This window comes from Aspergillus bombycis, assembly GCF_001792695.1.
Source record: "Aspergillus bombycis strain NRRL26010 chromosome Unknown contig00195, whole genome shotgun sequence".
Taxonomy (NCBI): Eukaryota; Fungi; Ascomycota; class Eurotiomycetes; order Eurotiales; family Aspergillaceae; genus Aspergillus; species Aspergillus bombycis.
Window position 1 is genome coordinate 17,458 of NW_019170197.1, and position 18,031 is coordinate 35,488.

At 45.3% G+C, this 18,031-nt stretch overlaps 6 protein-coding genes across 6 annotated transcripts; 3 read left to right on the forward strand and 3 right to left on the reverse strand.

The window, feature by feature from the left end:
* Window positions 1-166: 166 nt before the first annotated feature.
* ABOM_011838 (DDHD family phospholipase) lies at window positions 167-3,169 on the reverse strand (the record flags this gene model as incomplete). Its single annotated transcript, XM_022538966.1, has 4 exons — window positions 167-293; window positions 358-1,548; window positions 1,689-2,439; window positions 2,533-3,169. The coding sequence occupies 4 exons, from the start codon at window positions 3,167-3,169 to the stop codon at window positions 167-169; spliced, it is 2,706 nt and encodes a 901-aa protein (XP_022383267.1).
* A 1,342-nt stretch (window positions 3,170-4,511) lies between these two features.
* Window positions 4,512-6,770, forward strand: sac6 (fimbrin; the record flags this gene model as incomplete). The annotated part of the gene is made up of 6 exons (XM_022538967.1): window positions 4,512-4,534; window positions 4,654-4,864; window positions 4,932-5,205; window positions 5,265-5,619; window positions 5,691-6,673; window positions 6,736-6,770. 6 exons carry the CDS (start codon window positions 4,512-4,514, stop codon window positions 6,768-6,770), a joined length of 1,881 nt encoding a protein of 626 aa, XP_022383268.1.
* A 1,217-nt stretch (window positions 6,771-7,987) lies between these two features.
* On the reverse strand, window positions 7,988-9,132 carry ABOM_011840 (pre-mRNA splicing factor (Srp1); the record flags this gene model as incomplete). Its single annotated transcript, XM_022538968.1, has 4 exons — window positions 7,988-8,040; window positions 8,104-8,479; window positions 8,529-8,628; window positions 9,047-9,132. 4 exons carry the CDS (start codon window positions 9,130-9,132, stop codon window positions 7,988-7,990), a joined length of 615 nt encoding a protein of 204 aa, XP_022383260.1.
* Window positions 9,133-10,391: 1,259 nt separating this feature from the next.
* On the forward strand, window positions 10,392-13,117 carry ABOM_011841 (putative mitochondrial carrier protein; the record flags this gene model as incomplete). Its single annotated transcript, XM_022538969.1, has 7 exons — window positions 10,392-10,499; window positions 10,564-10,884; window positions 10,971-11,249; window positions 11,300-11,436; window positions 11,512-11,621; window positions 12,565-12,669; window positions 12,732-13,117. The coding sequence occupies 7 exons, from the start codon at window positions 10,392-10,394 to the stop codon at window positions 13,115-13,117; spliced, it is 1,446 nt and encodes a 481-aa protein (XP_022383259.1).
* A 378-nt stretch (window positions 13,118-13,495) lies between these two features.
* On the reverse strand, window positions 13,496-14,959 carry ABOM_011842 (glutamate-5-semialdehyde dehydrogenase; the record flags this gene model as incomplete). Its single annotated transcript, XM_022538970.1, has 3 exons — window positions 13,496-14,397; window positions 14,451-14,612; window positions 14,659-14,959. 3 exons carry the CDS (start codon window positions 14,957-14,959, stop codon window positions 13,496-13,498), a joined length of 1,365 nt encoding a protein of 454 aa, XP_022383262.1.
* Window positions 14,960-15,424: 465 nt separating this feature from the next.
* ABOM_011843 (putative COP9 subunit 3) lies at window positions 15,425-17,216 on the forward strand (the record flags this gene model as incomplete). Its single annotated transcript, XM_022538971.1, has 5 exons — window positions 15,425-15,571; window positions 15,688-15,924; window positions 15,981-16,436; window positions 16,510-16,662; window positions 16,731-17,216. The coding sequence occupies 5 exons, from the start codon at window positions 15,425-15,427 to the stop codon at window positions 17,214-17,216; spliced, it is 1,479 nt and encodes a 492-aa protein (XP_022383261.1).
* Between the last annotated feature and the right edge of the window lie 815 nt (window positions 17,217-18,031).

The following is an 18,031-nucleotide window of genomic DNA, read 5'->3' on the forward strand; positions in this document are numbered from 1 at the left end:
TAATATTTACATACTTCGGTTTTATAATCACATACAAGTAAAAGCATGTGACAACAGACGCGAACTAGTCTGTGAACATCTACCACATAGATCATAGGTTGTATTGTCCTAGTTCTTTTCCCTTAAAGGCACAGTGAAAACCCACGAAACGTGAAGGCCGTCTCAATCAGGCTTCCCGTGGAGGAATTCTCCTAGACAGCATCTGTGAAAGCATGAAGTGGTTAACGTCCTCATCGGCCCAGTACGTCAAATGGCTGGCGATGCTGGCAATCATGGATATATCAAAAGCCCCTCTAATTTTATGGAGTTAGCGTTCCCATTATGTTAAGGTCTGACAGGTACCACAACGAGTCTTACTCTTGTATGCTATAGTCAACTCGTCCATTCGAATTCAAGGACCTCACTTTTGCATCCTCTGTCCTTAATCTCTTCATACGAATTTCGTTCCCCTGATGCTCAGTAGCGTCATCGCTTGCAGGAGCTGGTGCATTCTTTCCAGGTGCACCCTTGATTTTTTGGAAGCCCTCATAAAGCGTCTCCAAGTCCGAGTCTATAAGAGTAGGATGCCGATCAAGTCTATTTGCGAGATTGGCATCTGTGTTGAACGATGGCTGCGACTGGATGGCAGAGTTTGGCTGAGGAATATCCTCAGCATTAAGGCCAAGACTGCGATTAAGCAAGCTACTCGCGACGCCTGTCGTGAAATTGGTCCACAGAGACCCCACACTTTGGCCTACACGGCTTCCAATTATTGAAAGGCTTTGTCCAGAGGCTGCCCAAAGGCTCTTCTTTACTGACGGCAAAGGCTGTGGCCGGAGCGACGACATTGCCGGTGATATAAGCGGCTCTATGCGATAGCTGATGGGATCAGAAGGATGGAATATATTGTAAAGCTGCTCGCATTTCGGAGAAGAAACGTGGAAATGTTTATCGCCAGGCGCTATTCCTGTGTTAGCTTGACAGGGTGATGGTTCGACAGTTGTGTCTTTTCCATCCACATAGAAAGTGTTCTTAGTTGCTTTAATTCCCGACATGGATCGACCAGCAATCGTTTTCCCTTTCAGCATCTGAAAAAGTGCGATTGGAGAGCCCAAGCAAAACAGTTCCTTGCACTCGAACTCTAGTTGCCCGTCTTGCCAAGTTGCCGGCGAATTACCTTGTTGTCCCACAGCAACAGATGGTCCCTGCGAACCACCTGTGGATTTTTCACGACACAGGATATCAAAGAGAATGGCACTGCCGAGTGAATGCCCACAGAGACTCACTGATCCCCTAAAAGAGGGGTTCCTCTTTTTAAATATCTTGAGAATCCGGTTGCATTCCTGCTTAACTATGGTCGATATGTGCTCGCAGTACGCACTCTGGTATAAAAGCACATCCATTGCTAAATCAGATATTAAATTTCGAACCGCGGGTACGCTATCGAGTGTAATATCAGCTAAGCCGGGGTAGGGGTCATCTTCGAAAACGTCTGCGTCTGCAAGATCAAGCTCTTTGCGATTTTGGCTCACCCCTCGGTAGGGAAAATCAAGGAGGTGCCTCCAACATCTAGCCTAGATTAGCGAAGGCTTAACAGCGTGACTCAATTTCTCGGGCCTTCTTCCCCTTCTCCCTCGAAAGGAGCCCACTAGAGGGCCGGGGGATCAGTGCATCAACTTGACGGATTAAATCCACATGGAATCACTTACACTGGAAGTACTTGGACACGACAATTCTCATGCTTGTCCCCAAATGCGGAGTTGAGGGCCTGAAGATCAGGAGACACCTTGTACACATTTTTCATGGTCTTCCGTAGGACATTCACATCGTGAATGAAGTTGATACTCTCTAGCCGTAGACCAAGTCGCTGCCCAATCCCGTGAGTAACAAGAACTAGATGATCAATTTCTCGGTCTCTATCATTACCATAGGCCTGTCTCGAATCCTCCATTTCCTTCTCTTCTTGTCTACGAGCCTGTTCTTCGATCTCAGCCACATTCTGCGGTTCGCTAGCAAGAGATGACATCTGCCGTTCGAGAGTTGATCTCTGGTTTATCCCAGGGGTGGTGCTGTTCTCAAAATTGGACTCCGTCACTCCAGGCTTCATGCCATCTAGTCCACGGTTATCCTGATGATCTGAACGGCGTGCTTCAGAAGTAGAGGACGAGCCCTGGTTTAGTTTTCGATTAGGGTTTCTCGAATCAGGCGCTTCCTTTTGTCTTTTTGTCTCAGAGAAACCGCGCACTAATCGTGTACCTGGTACCCCACCCAGCTTCTGGTATACCGTGGTGCTCACACGGGACAGAAAGTCATCGTTTATCAGTAATGCTGACGAGGAATCCTGATATGTCACTAAGCTATTCATGTAGGCGCCAAACAGGCGATAAGTGTGGAGTCCATTTGCAGGTACATAGGCCGTATGCCCGGCATTTTCAGTACGATCGCGCAAGGTGCTGGGCTCTAAGGGCAGCGTGAGTTTATGCCTTTGCGCCTTTGAAAAGGGATCATGAGTGCACAGGCCTTAGGACGACCCTAAATGTCAAGATTACGAACCTTCGACTTCTTCAAAGCGCCACGGTTTAATTTTAAGATAGCCCTCCTCAAGTTGAGTGGCAAGGTTCTCTTCACATGGCTTGATCGTGGAGCCGTCCTGGACAAACCATGTTCCACGACGAACTTCGTATATGGGGCCTATCCAATATGCCGGACTGAGCTCCCTTCGCTCTACATCCACATCGAAAAGATAGTCCTCATTAACAGGTACCTTTATGATTTCCTGGGCCGCGCCAGTGGCCTCGTCAGGTCGATTCCCACCTTTTCCGCCCTCGACATCGGCTATATTTTGAAATGCTATTTCAATGGCCTGGGAATCCTTGACTGAAAATGGGACGAACTTCTTGGGGGGCGGAAGAGGTTTTGAGGGATCCCTCTTTTGCTCCGATAGCGCCGGTTTCCATTTTGGGGAGTCCACAGCATAGAACCACCTTGCCCGCAACGAAGGGCAGTCTTTGGGATAACGCTGTGGACTAAGGCGATGCCTGTGAGTGACTGTATGGTCTTGACCTTGAGAGCGTTGCAGGGTGTCTGGTGTGTCATTACAGCCACTGACGGGTTGAGGCGTCGTACTCCTCGAGACATTCCAAGGAGAAATCGTCCCCAGGAATGTCCCTCCCTGGTTATCCTTTGACATTGAGCTCTGAAGAGCCCGAAGAGTTGAAGTGCGAGCCAATTCGACGAAACTACTGCCCGTTGCCAAATGAGAACGAGGCCAAGAGGGAACAATTGACCGGCGAGGGAACACAGGGAGGTTGAATTTGAAATATGATTAATAAGTCTAAGCGTGGTCAATGAAAATGTATCCAGGAATTAACACTCTGAATTAGTCCGGGATCAGAACCTGCAGATCTGATTCCTCTTAGCTTTTCTTTTTTTTTCCTTCCCCCTCCTTCATTTGAAGGGCAAAGTTCGAATTATGCAGTAATATATAACATATGAGTGCGTAACTAGGCTGTCAGAATTCTAGCACCAAGGGAACTACAAAAGAAGAAAAAGAAAAAGAAAAAAAAAAACAGAAAGAGGAATAGCTGTGGGGCACTGAGTAACTGGTAATGGTCTGGTTTTAATCAAATCTTTGATATACTGACTTTTGAGGCAACGTGTCGTGACCAGAAAAAGCCCCAGGAGCGAAGAAAAAACCTTAGAGAAGATGAAAGGCTATAGGAGAGGATTTTTTTTGGGGGGGGGGGATAAGAAGGAAAAGAAAAAGTAAGAAACCGAAGAACGGGGAAGGAACGGAAAATATATACCAGTTAATATTGGTAGTATATATGTATGTACATAAGTACATTTGTGTAGTACCCCCTCTGAGAATAGTAAGTAAATGATGGTGTATATATAATATGTAGTAGGTATAGTAGTACTAGGTGAGGTATAGCATACTAGAGATGGGTTAGACCAGTAAGAAGCCCCCAGCGATAGAAATGATTTAGGTCGACATCATAATGCGTCATCACCAATATCAAAAAGACTAGTATGAACCACTCATCTATGTGTTCAATAGTCCAGTGGACTATTTGTAAGTTAACGAAAGGAGTGACTTTCACAATTTCAATGAAGTAGAATAAATCAAACTATACAAGTAAACTAAATCTCATAGTTTTCTTGAGTAGCTTCTATACCTCATATACTAAAGAAATCTGTCGGCTCAGCTGGTCCCCGCGTCATCGCCACTCTCCTAGCGCCCAAAAACCCCACTCCGCTTTCCACCAAATCCCACTCCGTCATCCAGGGGAAACCAGCGCAAACCATCTCAAGTGCAGTCCTAGGCTACCGAATTACGGATAGTGCCTACTTCGGTTTGCCTTGCCGTCATTCTTCAATTGACAACCTCCCCTTGAAATATCCGAAGATATTATCACCTTTTGTCATCGTTGGCTATCACTTGCTGACCTCGTAGCCTGTGTCTTTCCACCGCACAACATACAAACCGCTCCGTTGGTTTTCGGCCGGCGTGGCGAGAAAGAAAGGCAATAATGAACGTCCTCAAGCTTCAAAGGTTTGTGTTTCTCTCTCTCTCTTTTCCCGGTATTTTCTGGACTTTTTATGCAGGATGTCTATCTTTTTACTACCCAACTTACTGAGCAATGGGTCTTACTCTGATGGTCATCTCTGTAGGAAGTTCCCGCAGTTCGATCAGGGCGAAATCTTCTCTCTTCAAGATGCTTTTAGAAAGTTAGATGTTGATGATAAAGGCTACTTGGATGAAGCGACCGTGATCAAAGCTACTCAACAAGCAGAGCGCCAGCCATATGACATCGTACGGCAGGCGCTAAAGGAAGTTGAGCTGGATAGCTCTCGACGGGTAGAACTTGAAGACTATGTGGATGTTAGTATTTCCGTTTCGAGCCGATGTTTTTTATTTTCACGATAGAGAAACTAAGACAGAGGAACAGCTTATCTCCAAGCTGCGTTCTACCTCGGGGCAAAGCGGGCTCGCCGGCACTGCAGGTCCCGCCGCGGTAGTAGCTGGTAATGGCGCCGGCTCATCTCGCCATGTCTCGAAAGGCAGCATAGGAGGAAGAATTCACGTCCAGGGTTCATCGGCAAATGTAACTCATACTATCAATGAGGATGAAAGGACCGAGTTCACGAGACACATCAATGCCGTTCTTGCTGGGGACCCGGACGTGGTCACTTCCTGCCGTTTGCCACCGACACGTTCGAGATGTTCGATAAATGTAAAGACGGGTTGGTTCTAGCAAAATTGATCAATGACAGCGTCCCAGATACGATTGATGAGCGTGTCTTGAACAAGCCGGGAAAGAAAATCAAGGAGTTGAACGCATTCCACATGTCCGAGAATAACAACATAGTGATCAACTCGGCTAAGGGCATTGGCTGCTCAGTTGTGAATATTGGAAGTGGTGATATAATAGAAGTGCGCGAACATCTCATCCTTGGCCTGATCTGGCAGATCATTCGCCGAGGTCTTTTGGGGAAAATCGACATCAAACTTCACCCTGAGCTTTATAGACTTCTTGAAGAAGATGAAACCTTGGAGCAATTTCTACGTTTGCCTCCTGAACAGATATTGTTGCGTTGGTTCAATTATCATCTAAGAAATGCAAAATGGAACAGACAGTATGTTGCCATCCTGTGTTTTCTAGGGATAATATCAGGGGTGCATAGATATTTACTGATCAATACTGCAGGGTGACGAACTTTTCAACCGATGTGAAAGATGGTGAAAATTATACAGTTCTTCTCAACCAACTGGCACCCGATGCTTGTTCACAAGGCCCCTTACAAACCCAAGACTTGCTTCAGCGTGCTGAGCAGGTTCTAGCTAATGCGGATAAACTTGGTTGTCGAAAGTTCTTGACCCCAACCTCACTCATTGCTGGGAACCCCAAACTTAACCTTGCCTTTGTGGCCAATTTATTTAACACAATTCCAGGTCTCGACCCTATCACTGAAGAAGAGAAGCTCGAAGTTGAAGACTTCGATGCTGAGGGAGAACGTGAAGCTAGGGTCTTTACGCTCTGGTTAAATTCACTGGATGTCCAACCAGCTGTTAACTCTCTTTTTGATGACCTTCGGGATGGCACTATTCTCCTCCAGGCATATGATAAAGTAATTCCCGGAAGTGTTAATTGGAGGCATGTCAACAGACCACCAACCTCTGGTGGTGAAATGATGCGTTTCAAAGCGGTTGAAAATACGAACTATGCCACCGAGCTTGGAAAGAATATCGGCTTTTCTCTTGTTGGTGTTCAGGGGGCTGATATCACTGATGGGCAGCGTACTCTTACACTAGGGCTAGTGTGGCAATTAATGCGGAAAGATATCACAAATACACTGTCTAGCTTGGCGCAGCGGATGGGTAAACGTGAGATCACGGACTCGGAGATGATCCGGTGGGCAAATGACATGTCCCGCAGAGGCGGCAGGACTTCATCGATACGCAGTTTCAAAGATCAGTCAATCGGCTCAGGAATCTTCCTCCTTGACGTGCTTAACGGCATGAAGAGTAGCTACGTGGACTATGAGATTGTAACTCCAGGCCGCAGTGACGAAGAAGCATACTTAAATGCCAAATTGAGCATCAGTATAGCAAGAAAGCTAGGTGCAACGATCTGGTTGGTTCCTGAGGATATTTGCCAGGTCCGCTCTCGTTTAGTGACTACGTTCATCGGTGAGCTTGCTTTTACGAAACTGATTTTGAGTCAATGTAAAAAGCTAACTTTTGTGAACAAGGCTCCCTTATGGCTACATATGAGAAGATGCAATAAGCTCATCATGAGAGTTATATTGTGCTATGATGGGGAGTGTGTCAGACTCTATTCAACCCTTCCATTTACTTTCTTTTGATTGGTTCTTGCCTTTCTATGTGTGCGGCTTCAAAGGTCTATTAACCTGGTATAAGTTTTCGGACATGTTTATAGACCCAGGGCCATCGTAAGGACCAGATTTCGAAGAAGACATAACCCTTCCTTGCGTCAATGCTTTAAAAACCTGGCAGTAGTTCCATTTCTTTTCCCTTTATCTCATTTTCTTTCATATATATGGCCTGCAAATATCTTCAGCCACTGGTGAAGTACAAGCAATCTACACAACCACCAGTTAATGAAGGCTAATACATAACGGGCCATAGTTAAACTGGCATTTTTGGTTTTGCGTTCATCCGTAACGTGCTTCTGCTAGATCAATATATTTTGCAAAGCAATTCAGCAATTAAGTTGCGCATAGGCCACCAATAGGTAATAGGGGAGCACATCACCAGGAAGTGCGTCCTACTTTCAAGTTTCCTTACGATCCACGTACTACAGGTATACATATGCTCCGCTCTACATTACAATCGGTTGCCGGAACTCGTAACGACCGGTCGTACAGGACGGTAAAAGGGAATGCTAATCGTCTTCATATTAAACAGCGATTTAGACGCATGACGGACCGCTGCGGATCGTGACGGACAAGAGGACGACATACACTGGCGTAGGCGGGACGGGGGAAGAAACGATCGCTCGGTGGGCGTTCGGTGAAAATTCGAGCCGCTGATAAAGATTTCAACGTAGATTGATCAAGTCAAGGTCCCAATAAGATCGATCCATCACCAGAACACTAGGCCCGAGTCCTCGTCTTTGTTCGTCTTCCATCTCCTCCGGTTTCCCGATAACGAAAAAGAAAAACTGTGGTAAAACGAATTAAGGGCATTAAAGAGGGCTAGGGAAGACGGGGGAGGGGAGGGAGGGGAGGGAGGGGGAACAATATAGCAAAAAGCAGGGAGACGACAGAATCTGATCAAATACCGGTGCAATCTCATGGCATGGAACCACTATGCTTATAATGGCCGAACCATCAATGTAAAGCAAGAGCTGGTAATAGCTCTCCACCTCACGAATTCTTCCTTTTCCTTTCTCTTTCTTTTCTTTCTATTTTCTTTGTCCTCGGCGGCTTAGACCATGACAACCGACAGGGTGCTAGTACCGGTTTTTGAAATGAAGGCAACCTACTCAGCGGTGTCAAGTTCATCATGGGCAGTAGTTAAAGGGTCTAGAAGAACTAGATTGATAAGTAACAATGAGAGAGACTAGGTAAAAGTAAGGGTTATTCAGAAGTTCATACCTTTTCTCTCTTCTCCGTTTGGGCCATTCTCACGCTCATCATCACGGCGCTCACGTTCATCATCACGGCGTTCCCTATCATCCTTGATATCACGCTCTCTCTCATCAGGGCTACGAGAACGGTCACGAGAGCGTTCGCGGTCACGGTCACGGCGATCATAGTCACGGTCACGTCGGTCATAATCCCGGTCGCGGCGATCATAATCACGATCATGTCGGTCGTAATCCCGTTCGTACCTATCATCCCGACGAGGAGAATAATCGCCGCGGCCACGGCGAGGTGACGGTGAACGACCACGACGTGGCGGTGTACGATCACGCCGGCGGTCCCGGCCAGAATCAAACCTCCAAGAAGCAGATGGTGGAGTGCGAGCCCACTTTGTACGCGTTAGATGCTGGTTTCTAACTAGATGACGCGGCACTCACTTCAATTTTCAATAAATCATCACGTCCAATTCGTTTGTTATGCATTTCATGGTATGCATCGTCGGCATCACGACGGCTCTCATACTCCACGAAGGCAAACCTTGATATTGTTAGAAAATAATGTCAAGAAATGGAGCGGGTATGTCACAACACACAATCTGCTGGAAGGGGTACGCGGTGCTGGAATGTCACACCGGACAAGGCGCCCGTAACTAAAGCTAAGTTAGAACAAATATTCGTGGGGTATAAACAGACAGCCAAGATAATATTGCTCAATGACCAAAGACAAAAGTGTATAAACGGGTGATGATGGCTAGCAAAAGTGCCAGGGCCATAATGAGTCTTCGAAGGGAATGTATATCAAGGACACGACGAGTGATGCAACAAGCAAATCTCAGGACAGTAAGGAGGTCCTGCCCCAACGTCGGCATTGCGAGGATCAACCGAGATGTAGATTGCGAGATGGAAACGAGTCGTCTGGTCATAGTAGCGTATAGCAATCGACGAGCGGCACATACCGTTCGAATTCGTAGGCAAGGTCGCGAGCTCGAGTTCCGTGCCCGAAACCGGTGACATAGAGTGTGGTGCCAGGACGAGACATCATGTGAGAAGTCGGATATCTCTTTGTATACACCAGCAATATTATGTTTAAGTTAGAAGATAATGTATTGACACAAGGACAAAACTGGTCTAGCTAACAAGGTTGGGTGGAAATAAGAACAAGAATGGTAAAGGAACAAGAGCAAGTTTCGAACAAGACTACAGGAAAGTGCACATGCCACAAGCGAACTAACTCAGCCACAGTTATGAAAAAGCCCCCTTTAGTTATTAGTCAGTAAGATATGTACATAAATAATAGTATCCATGTGTACGGCCAACTATGATTGATACTAGTAGTGTGTATATGTACCCCACATACATAGCACTATACCTATGTATGTACAACAATAGTACTGTACTCCGGAGCTCCCCATACTGATTTTTTTGTGAAGTACAGTATCCTGGACAACTCTGTACATACTACTTACGCCGTAAGTAGTAAATATTCTGTTCTATGCTATGTTCTATACCATTAATGCATATTTTACATCAGTGATACATCCCAGTGTTGTTGAGTTTCATGCGATGGTATATTGGGTGATGAGTATCTGGGATATCGAAACTCCTTGGGATTCAATATTTTCCCCCAATATATATAGCCATGCATACCTCTTTTTTACTATGTGTTGTGCATATGGCGGGATTTGTTTTTGTTGTAAAATTACCAAAGCATGGGGCTCGGCCCACCCATCCCTGACGCCAAACTACTAATGGCTGAGACTAGCTGCGGTCTTAGGCACGATTTAATGTTCGACAAGCCGCCGCAATGATGCCTCGTTTGGGTCAGCGCGTCTTCGATTAATTTCCCTCTTGATGTTGGAAAGAACCACTCATTAGCCTTGACGAGCATCTTATACATTTCCTTATCTATAATACCCAACTTCTTTTCCAGATGATAATCTAGTTATTACCCAACGATCAACTGTATTATTTGTTACCGCTTCCGCTTCGTGCTCTTTGCAAGCTTCATTCCAATAGTCGGGGCTTCTGGCCATGTCACTCTGATTTTCCAGTTGACCTATGTCTATTTATGGCCTGTGCGACGTCAGCCAGACGAATTTCAAAGGGATTTCCTGCTGTGACTATATCTCAATATAGGTTCAAGTGTTCGCTGATTTCCGTGAGCTCCGACGCTGGCGGCTAGTAAAGAGGAGTCTCAAAAAGCAAGTGAGCCATCAATAAACCTGAATATCAAACTCCAAACCACCTCATTAGGAGCGATTCGTGGTACCGCTGCTGTTTCTGTAAATTGTTCCCTTCAACATGAGTCTGGATCGTCAGGAATCGGTTCGTCACGATGAATCGAAAATCTCAAAGGACAATACTTTGGCCAAGTTAACCCAATTGCCGCCAACTTCCGCTTCAATTAAGGTAGGATGAGGATATTCCAGTTATTAAGAGAAGAATCAAGTTCCATGGCTCACCGAGTTTCTAGGAAGTATCTTCGGGAAACAGCAGCAAACTCGTCAGTGAAATTAAGGGCAAAATTGCGGAACCTGTCGTGGCAGCTTTCATTGCTGGGGGCGTGGCAGGTGCAGTATCCAGAACCATCGTGTCACCACTTGAACGATTAAAAATCCTGCTTCAAATACAGAGTGTTGGCAGGGAAGAGTACAAGCTATCTACATGGAAGGCTCTTGTGAAGATCGGCAAAGAGGAAGGGTGGAGAGGGTTTATGCGGGGCAATGGTACCAATTGCATTCGCATAATCCCTTACTCTGCGGTTCAATTTGGAAGTTACAATTTTTACAAAAGGGTAAGTCATCCAGCACCCTCTGTATTCTATATTATGCTCCCATCTCAGTCATCACTTTTAAGTTGTATGCTTATCTTGCAGTTTAGTTTGCAGAACCAACTCCGGATGCTGAGTTGTCACCGGTACGCCGGCTCATTTGCGGAGGCGCTGCTGGAATTACCTCAGTCACTATAACTTATCCTCTTGACATTGTTCGGACACGCCTTTCTATTCAATCAGCGTCGTTCGCAGCCCTCGGTCAGCGCGATGGCAGCGGGAAGCTACCGGGCATGTTCAGCACTATGGTCTTAATATACAAGACCGAGGGTGGTATCTTGGCGCTCTATCGCGGAATCATTCCTACCGTGGCCGGCGTCGCCCCATATGTAAGTTTTGTGAAGCTCTTGGCACTTTACATTATACTGAGAATTCCAAGGTTGGTTTAAATTTCATGACATATGAATCAGTTCGAAAGTATTTGACTCCCGACGGTGACAAGACGCCTAGTTCACTGCGTAAACTACTAGCGGGCGCTATTTCAGGAGCAGTGGCTCAAACATGTACTTATCCATTGTAAGATTGCTTGCAGACTTCCGACATTCTTGTCACTCCCTCCTTCTCTCCCTCTGTGCGCTAACTGGCCGTTAGCGATGTCCTACGGCGGCGCTTCCAGATCAATACAATGTCTGGAATGGGCTATCAGTATGCATCTGTATGGGACGCCGTGAAAGTCATTGTTGCAGAAGAGGGAACGCGCGGTCTGTTTAAAGGAATCGTCCCCAATCTTCTGAAGGTGGCACCGAGCATGGCGAGTAGTTGGCTCAGCTTTGAGCTAACAAGGGATTTTCTTGTCCAGCTGAATGACAAATGAAATCGTCACGACTCAGGAGGGATATTTCGCCGATCCTAAGTTTCATCTTTCTACGATGGTGTCGCGGCTTGGAGGATTGCCACATGAGCATTGCTTTATACCAGATGTTCTCGATGTGGAAACTAGTTGATGTACCTGGCTATTCTAAGTAAACTTTGCAGGGTACTAGGTTGCTTAGTTTTAGAATGGTCTGAAACATCGTATATGATTATAGGTGTATCTAGCGTTACATTACACGAGTGAGAAAGATTAGGAAGAAATTAAGCAACCCACCAGAAGATAGATTATACCAGTGAATGAGAGTGTGTGTATCTGTTGAAGGCAGGGTTAGTTCTATTTATTAATGGAGCGGAGCCCTCTTTCTTCAATTACTATAGGCCTTCAGTTTTTGCCATTTACAAACCTTAATCCTGGTGCTATTTTACTGGTGCCTGCTACTAGTACTACTAGTAGTAAAATGTATTCATCCAATGATATACACCTCGGCATGCAAGTAAACAGTGGAGCAATGCACTGCAAAAGTTCCAATGCCTTAGTTTTCAGGTGCCCGCAATTTGCCCCCAATACTTCCCGATTTGCTCTAGGCTAGGGCTCAACCCGCACACACCGTCCATCTGAAAATCGTAGATCAAAAACCTCAAGAGTTTCATTTTTGCATACGGGTGCGAGAGCTAGCCAACTCCCAGGTGTCCCATCAGTCTTAGCAGCCATGGGTACGTTTACAATCATATATCACCACATACCATCTCGGCGGAATTATGTTATCGGACACGCTTCGAAAACATTGTTCAGGTTATTCTACGATGTATGAAGCTAACATTCGAGCGCAGGTATCGACTTGGATCGCCACCATGTGCGTAGCAGCCATCGCAAGGCGCCGAAAAGCGAGAATGTCTATCTGCAAGTTTTGGTGAAGCTTTATCGCTTCCTCGCCCGTATGAAGGAGACCATTCCGATGGCATAAAGCGACGGAAAACTGATTAGTGGTCTTGAATAGGTCGCACGGACTCCAACTTCAACAAGGTCGTGCTGCGTCGTCTTTTCATGTCGAGGATCAACCGCCCACCTGTTTCTCTGTCGCGTATCGCTTCCAACGTGACTGACGCGCACAAGGGCAAGACCATCGTCGTCATTGGCTCCGTCACTGACGACAACCGCCTGCTTAACGTTCCAAAGCTGTCTGTGGCTGCCCTGCGCTTTACTGCTACTGCCAGAGCCAGGATCGAGAAGGCCGGTGGAGAGACTTTGACTCTGGATCAACTTGCTCTCCGGGCTCCTACTGGAGCAAACACTCTGCTTCTCCGTGGACCCAAGAACGCTCGTGAGGCCGTCAAGCACTTCGGCTTTGGTCCTCACAGCCACAAGGCGAGTCTCTTTATATAACCATACTTCTAATGAAGAGTGTCTGGACTAATACTCAATAGAAACCCTATGTGCGAAGCAAGGGACGCAAGTTTGAGAGGGCCCGTGGAAGGAGAAGGTCTCGTGGCTTCAAGGTTTAAAGGAGCTTATTACGAAAAATATCTTGTGTCAGGGTCGGAACTGTCATAGCCATGGAAATACTACATGCGCAGAGCTTTGTGATCATGTGCAACTTTTTAGAAATACGGCTAGCTTCCAAAGCTCTTTAGCTGATACGGCAGCGACTCTTACGGATATGAATGAAATTTCAGGTAGAGGAGTTGGAGCTGAATGAAAATTGAAGTTTATACAAACGATAATTTCCGACTCTGGACGAGTTAAACTTGTTAAACTAGTTAACTAAAGTGGTAGGCTTTGATGTTTCCATGTTTTACCCCCTTCAGAATAATCACATGCCCGATGACCATCACCCCGGACCAGATACTTGTAGATGGTTAAGCCATCTAACCCTACAGGTCCCCTGGTATGAATCTTATTTGTGCTGATGCCGACCTCAGTGCCAAATCCGTACCTCATACCATCTGCGAATCTTGTTGATGCATTCCAGAAAACACCAGCGCTGTCAACGCCTTTCATGAACACGTCCGCAATGTCCTTTGACCTTGTCAAAATGATATCAGTATGCTTAGAGGAGTGAGAATTAATGTGAGCGACCGCAACGTCAACCGACGAACTTCCAGGTGGCGTTGAAGCTATCGTTTTCACTGCGAGTATGAGATCCAAAAACTCGGTGCGATAATCCGAATCGATAGCATCCTGGAGCAGATGACTCGGTGCAGCTGGCAAGGTCTTCATTAATGCAGCCTTAGCTGGCGCGTCACAACGAAGAGACACTCCTTTAGAGAACAAGGCATCTGCGATAGTAGGAAACATAGTTTCAAGAACATCTTGGTGTACAAGTAATGTCTCTAGGGAATTGCATGCAGCTGGATAGTCAGTCTTAGAGTCCACAATGACCTTAACTGCGACCTCCGGATCTGCATCGAAATGAAGATATGCGGAACAAAGGCCATCAGCATGTCCGAGAACAGGGATCTTTGTGTTGTCCTTCACAAATCGAACGAGATCATTCGACCCGCGAGGTATGACAAGATCGATTAATGAGTCTTGGGCTAGTAAAGAAGAAATCACATCCCTCGTTTTCACGAGCTGCACTGACGATTTAGGAACCTGGGTACTCGATATGGCGTCTGAAATAACCTGCGAGATAGCAACAAAAGACTCCGTAGATTCCTTGCCGCCTTTCTGACTTTAGTAGGGAACAACAAGCCAAGAGCCTTTTATGGACACATACCTTTGAGAATTGCAGCATTTCCCGACTTAATAGATAAAGCAGCTATATTCGCAATAACTTCGGGGCGCGCCTCAAAGATTATCAGCAGGACACCTATAGGACAGCTCACTCTTTCAAGCACTAGACCGTCATCAAGAAGTGTCCTTAGAGTCACATGTCCAACTTCAATATAGTTAGTAATAGTTACATAATCATTCGATATACCTACTCGGGTCTTGTAAATCTCGAACATCAAGTATGCCCTTCAGCATATCATCGTATTTTCCCGGTCGTGACAAGTCAAGTCTCTTAAGAACGCTTTGGCTTAGATTACCACTTGCAGCGGCCCGACTCGCCATCTCAACATCCCTAGCATTTGCCTCCAATATAGACTCCTTATGTCTTAACAGCGCATCATGTAGTGCCGTCAAAGCTCCATTGCGGTCGGCTTCAGATAAAGTTGCCAGACCTCGAGATGCTAGAGAAGCAGTCCTAGCGATATCAATGGCAGAAGACTCGGTAAGGGACATTTGTGCGGACTTCGATAGAAAGAGGTGTGGGGGTGTATGTGTGTATGTGTGTGTGTCCGTGCCAAAGTTCAAAGTTCAAAAGTTCAAAAGTATCAATGTGTGATAGGACCAAATAGATGATGATTTGAAGGGCTGCAATAATTAAAATTTTTTCTCAACGGATTTGGAGGACGTACAGGCTGGCGCTAGACTGACTCACCCAACTGTGGTGGGGATTACCCCGTAAATTATCAAGAAGAGGGGCGTTGTGACAACATATTAGGCAGGCGGTGTATAGCGTCTCCTGATATGATCATGGAGCCAGTACTCCATACATAGCGTAGTGTTGTAGGCGCGATACGTACTTCCTTCCGCACAAAGTGCTGAATCACCTATTTTCATCAAGTTATCAGGTTTCTACTCTTCTGAGTATTGGGTCTATATCACATTCAAGCTGGCCTTCGCAATCCAGTTTGTTCGTGAGAAATGGCCGAGTTTCTTTCGCAACTCACCTCAGTGTCATCAGGTAGCTCCGATGAAGACCATGACAGGCGGATCCGTGACCTGATCACATACCTTCAACAGCCGAGTAGGGCTTCTGAGCTTTCAGTAGCCAGCGGATATTTACTAGATGTAAGCTGAGGCCTTTTAAACAACTTTTGGGAGGGGCGACATGGGGATCAATGCAATCCTGCTCCCTTCAAGTGCGGGGATTTCGCTAGCTTACAATCGCCATTGCGCCTTTACAGAACCTCGATCCTTATCTACACACTCTGTCCTATTTATCAGTCTTCCTTCTTAAGATCCAGTCCCTCCAGGGCAGTAACAGGAGCCGGCTACCCGAGCAAATTCATCCCGGGCGAGAACTATGGCTCAAGGCTATTCGATTTTTGAGAAGCTTTGATCCTTCTCAAATACGGTATGCTGGTCACGAATGGCGCCGGCTAGTACAGCTTGTGGTCCAAGCTGCGCAGGCTGTCTCCAAGGTAATAGCAAACATTACTTGTTTTGATCATTACGCTGACCTGCTATCGCTCAAAAGCCACTCCTGGCAGTTCTAGCTGTCAGGGATGCCATACTTCGACTTGACCCCTTGTCTGAGGTCCTCACATCGGTTCATACTACGTTTATTAAACTCACCTTGATATCTAGGTCGTATAGCCTTGCTGTGCCAGTTTTGGAGAGACAGGTTTGTCATTTTCCTACTGTTACTGGACAGGCTTATCAGAATTATCACCAGCCTTTCCTTTGTGGGGAACACGAGTCTAGCACGGCGTTTATAACCGATGCTTCTGGATTTTCCAAGCAGCTGACATACAGAGACCATCTGCAATTTTTTCTCTATGGTGCAATGATATACATGGCGCTAAAAAGGTGGGATAGGGCACTTCACTATTTAAGCATAGTGATATCCTGCCCTGTCACAAATGCCGTCAGCAAGATCATGGTAGAAGGGTACAAAAAGTGGCTCTTAGTCAACCTGTTGCGAAGCGGAAAGGTAATCTCCCAGGCGAAGATGCCATCTCTAAAAGTGTGCAGCCTCCCAGCTAACCGGTGTCGTTCTTTGATAGTTGACCGCACCTCCGGATGTTGTCTCTTCACATGTGATCAGAGCATATCAGTCCTTGGTGAAGCCATATACCTCACTGGCCGATGCATTTGTGAAGGGTGATTATCAAAGGTTAAAAGCTGAAGCTGAAGCTGCACAGTCTATTTGGCGTCTAGTAAGTTATAAACCGGAGTTCTTTACTCCTGTGGTGCCTGCCTTCTTGAGGTGCTTATTGATATCTAGGACAATAACACCGGTCTTGTCCACCAAGTAATCAAGACATTCAATAAATGCATGACCCTGAAATTAGGGAGGACATTTTCTGCCCTTACAATGGCAGATGTAACACAACAGGCGTCCGATTGCTCATCTCCGCTCCGTGAAGTTGAGTCGTCTATGGCATCACTTGTAATGTCAGAGGCTTTCAATGCTGTCCTGCTACAATCACATAACCCTGACGACACTACAATGCTTCGATTTTCCAATCCAATGAAGTCTCTCTATTCGCGGGAACTATATGCACGGGGGAAGATAGTGAAAGAGGGTCGGCAATTGGGTTTTGTTGCGCAAAATATTTATCAGTCCAACCATGGGCTGGAGCTGAGTAATGAGCATTTTCTGTTTTCGCAAAAGAGCCTCAGGTGGTCTGACAATTCTGGAAAAAGTCCACTTGACGAGGCGGCCGGTGGGATTGACATTGAAGAAGATATTATGGGTGATATCCATTGAAATACTGAAGCAACAAAATGAGGTGCTTCACACTTTTTACTTGGCCTATTGTAAGGGTACGTACGGTAGTGCCCCCTCCAGTATCATCCTCGTGCAAGGCGAGTTGGTTCAACTACGGAGTAAGCAGTAACTCTAAAAAAAGGCTTTGAAATCCGATTTAAATTATAATATCTCTAACGGTATTATTCTAATTTTTAAATGAATAAAATATTTATAGATTAATCTGTTTTTATCTAGATAGAGTTATTATATATATAATTAAAAAAGATTATTACAGACCCTTGTCTAGTGTGTCTTATAAAAGAAAGCAGACACAGAATGTCAGAGTTATCTACTAATCAGGGTAGAAGACCTGTCAACTAGATAAGGATATGTAGGCAGAATAACAGTAGATAGTCTATTGTATTCGGGATCGTTGATCCCGAATTATTATGACCTTTTGGCCTTGTGGAATAGGGTGCCCTGGCTCTATCTCTTACATCTATCGATAGAAAACTGATTCTTGATTTTTCTACTATTAACTACAGTATTAATTTATAATTACGAATTTCTAAAGCTTTCAGTATATAATAATTAATCTTTAGAGAAAGAATTACTGTATATTATTAAAAAATAATTAATATAGATATTAAAAATACTGTTGTAGCCAATTTTATTGATTGAATAAATGATAATTATATTAATTATAATAGTTAATTTAATAAAAATAAAAGATAAGAGACGCAGTTAACTAAGATCTCAGAACAGTTATAAAGATAGTAAATCTATATCAGTAGAATATTAAAAGTAGAATTAATTATCTAAATATATCTTAA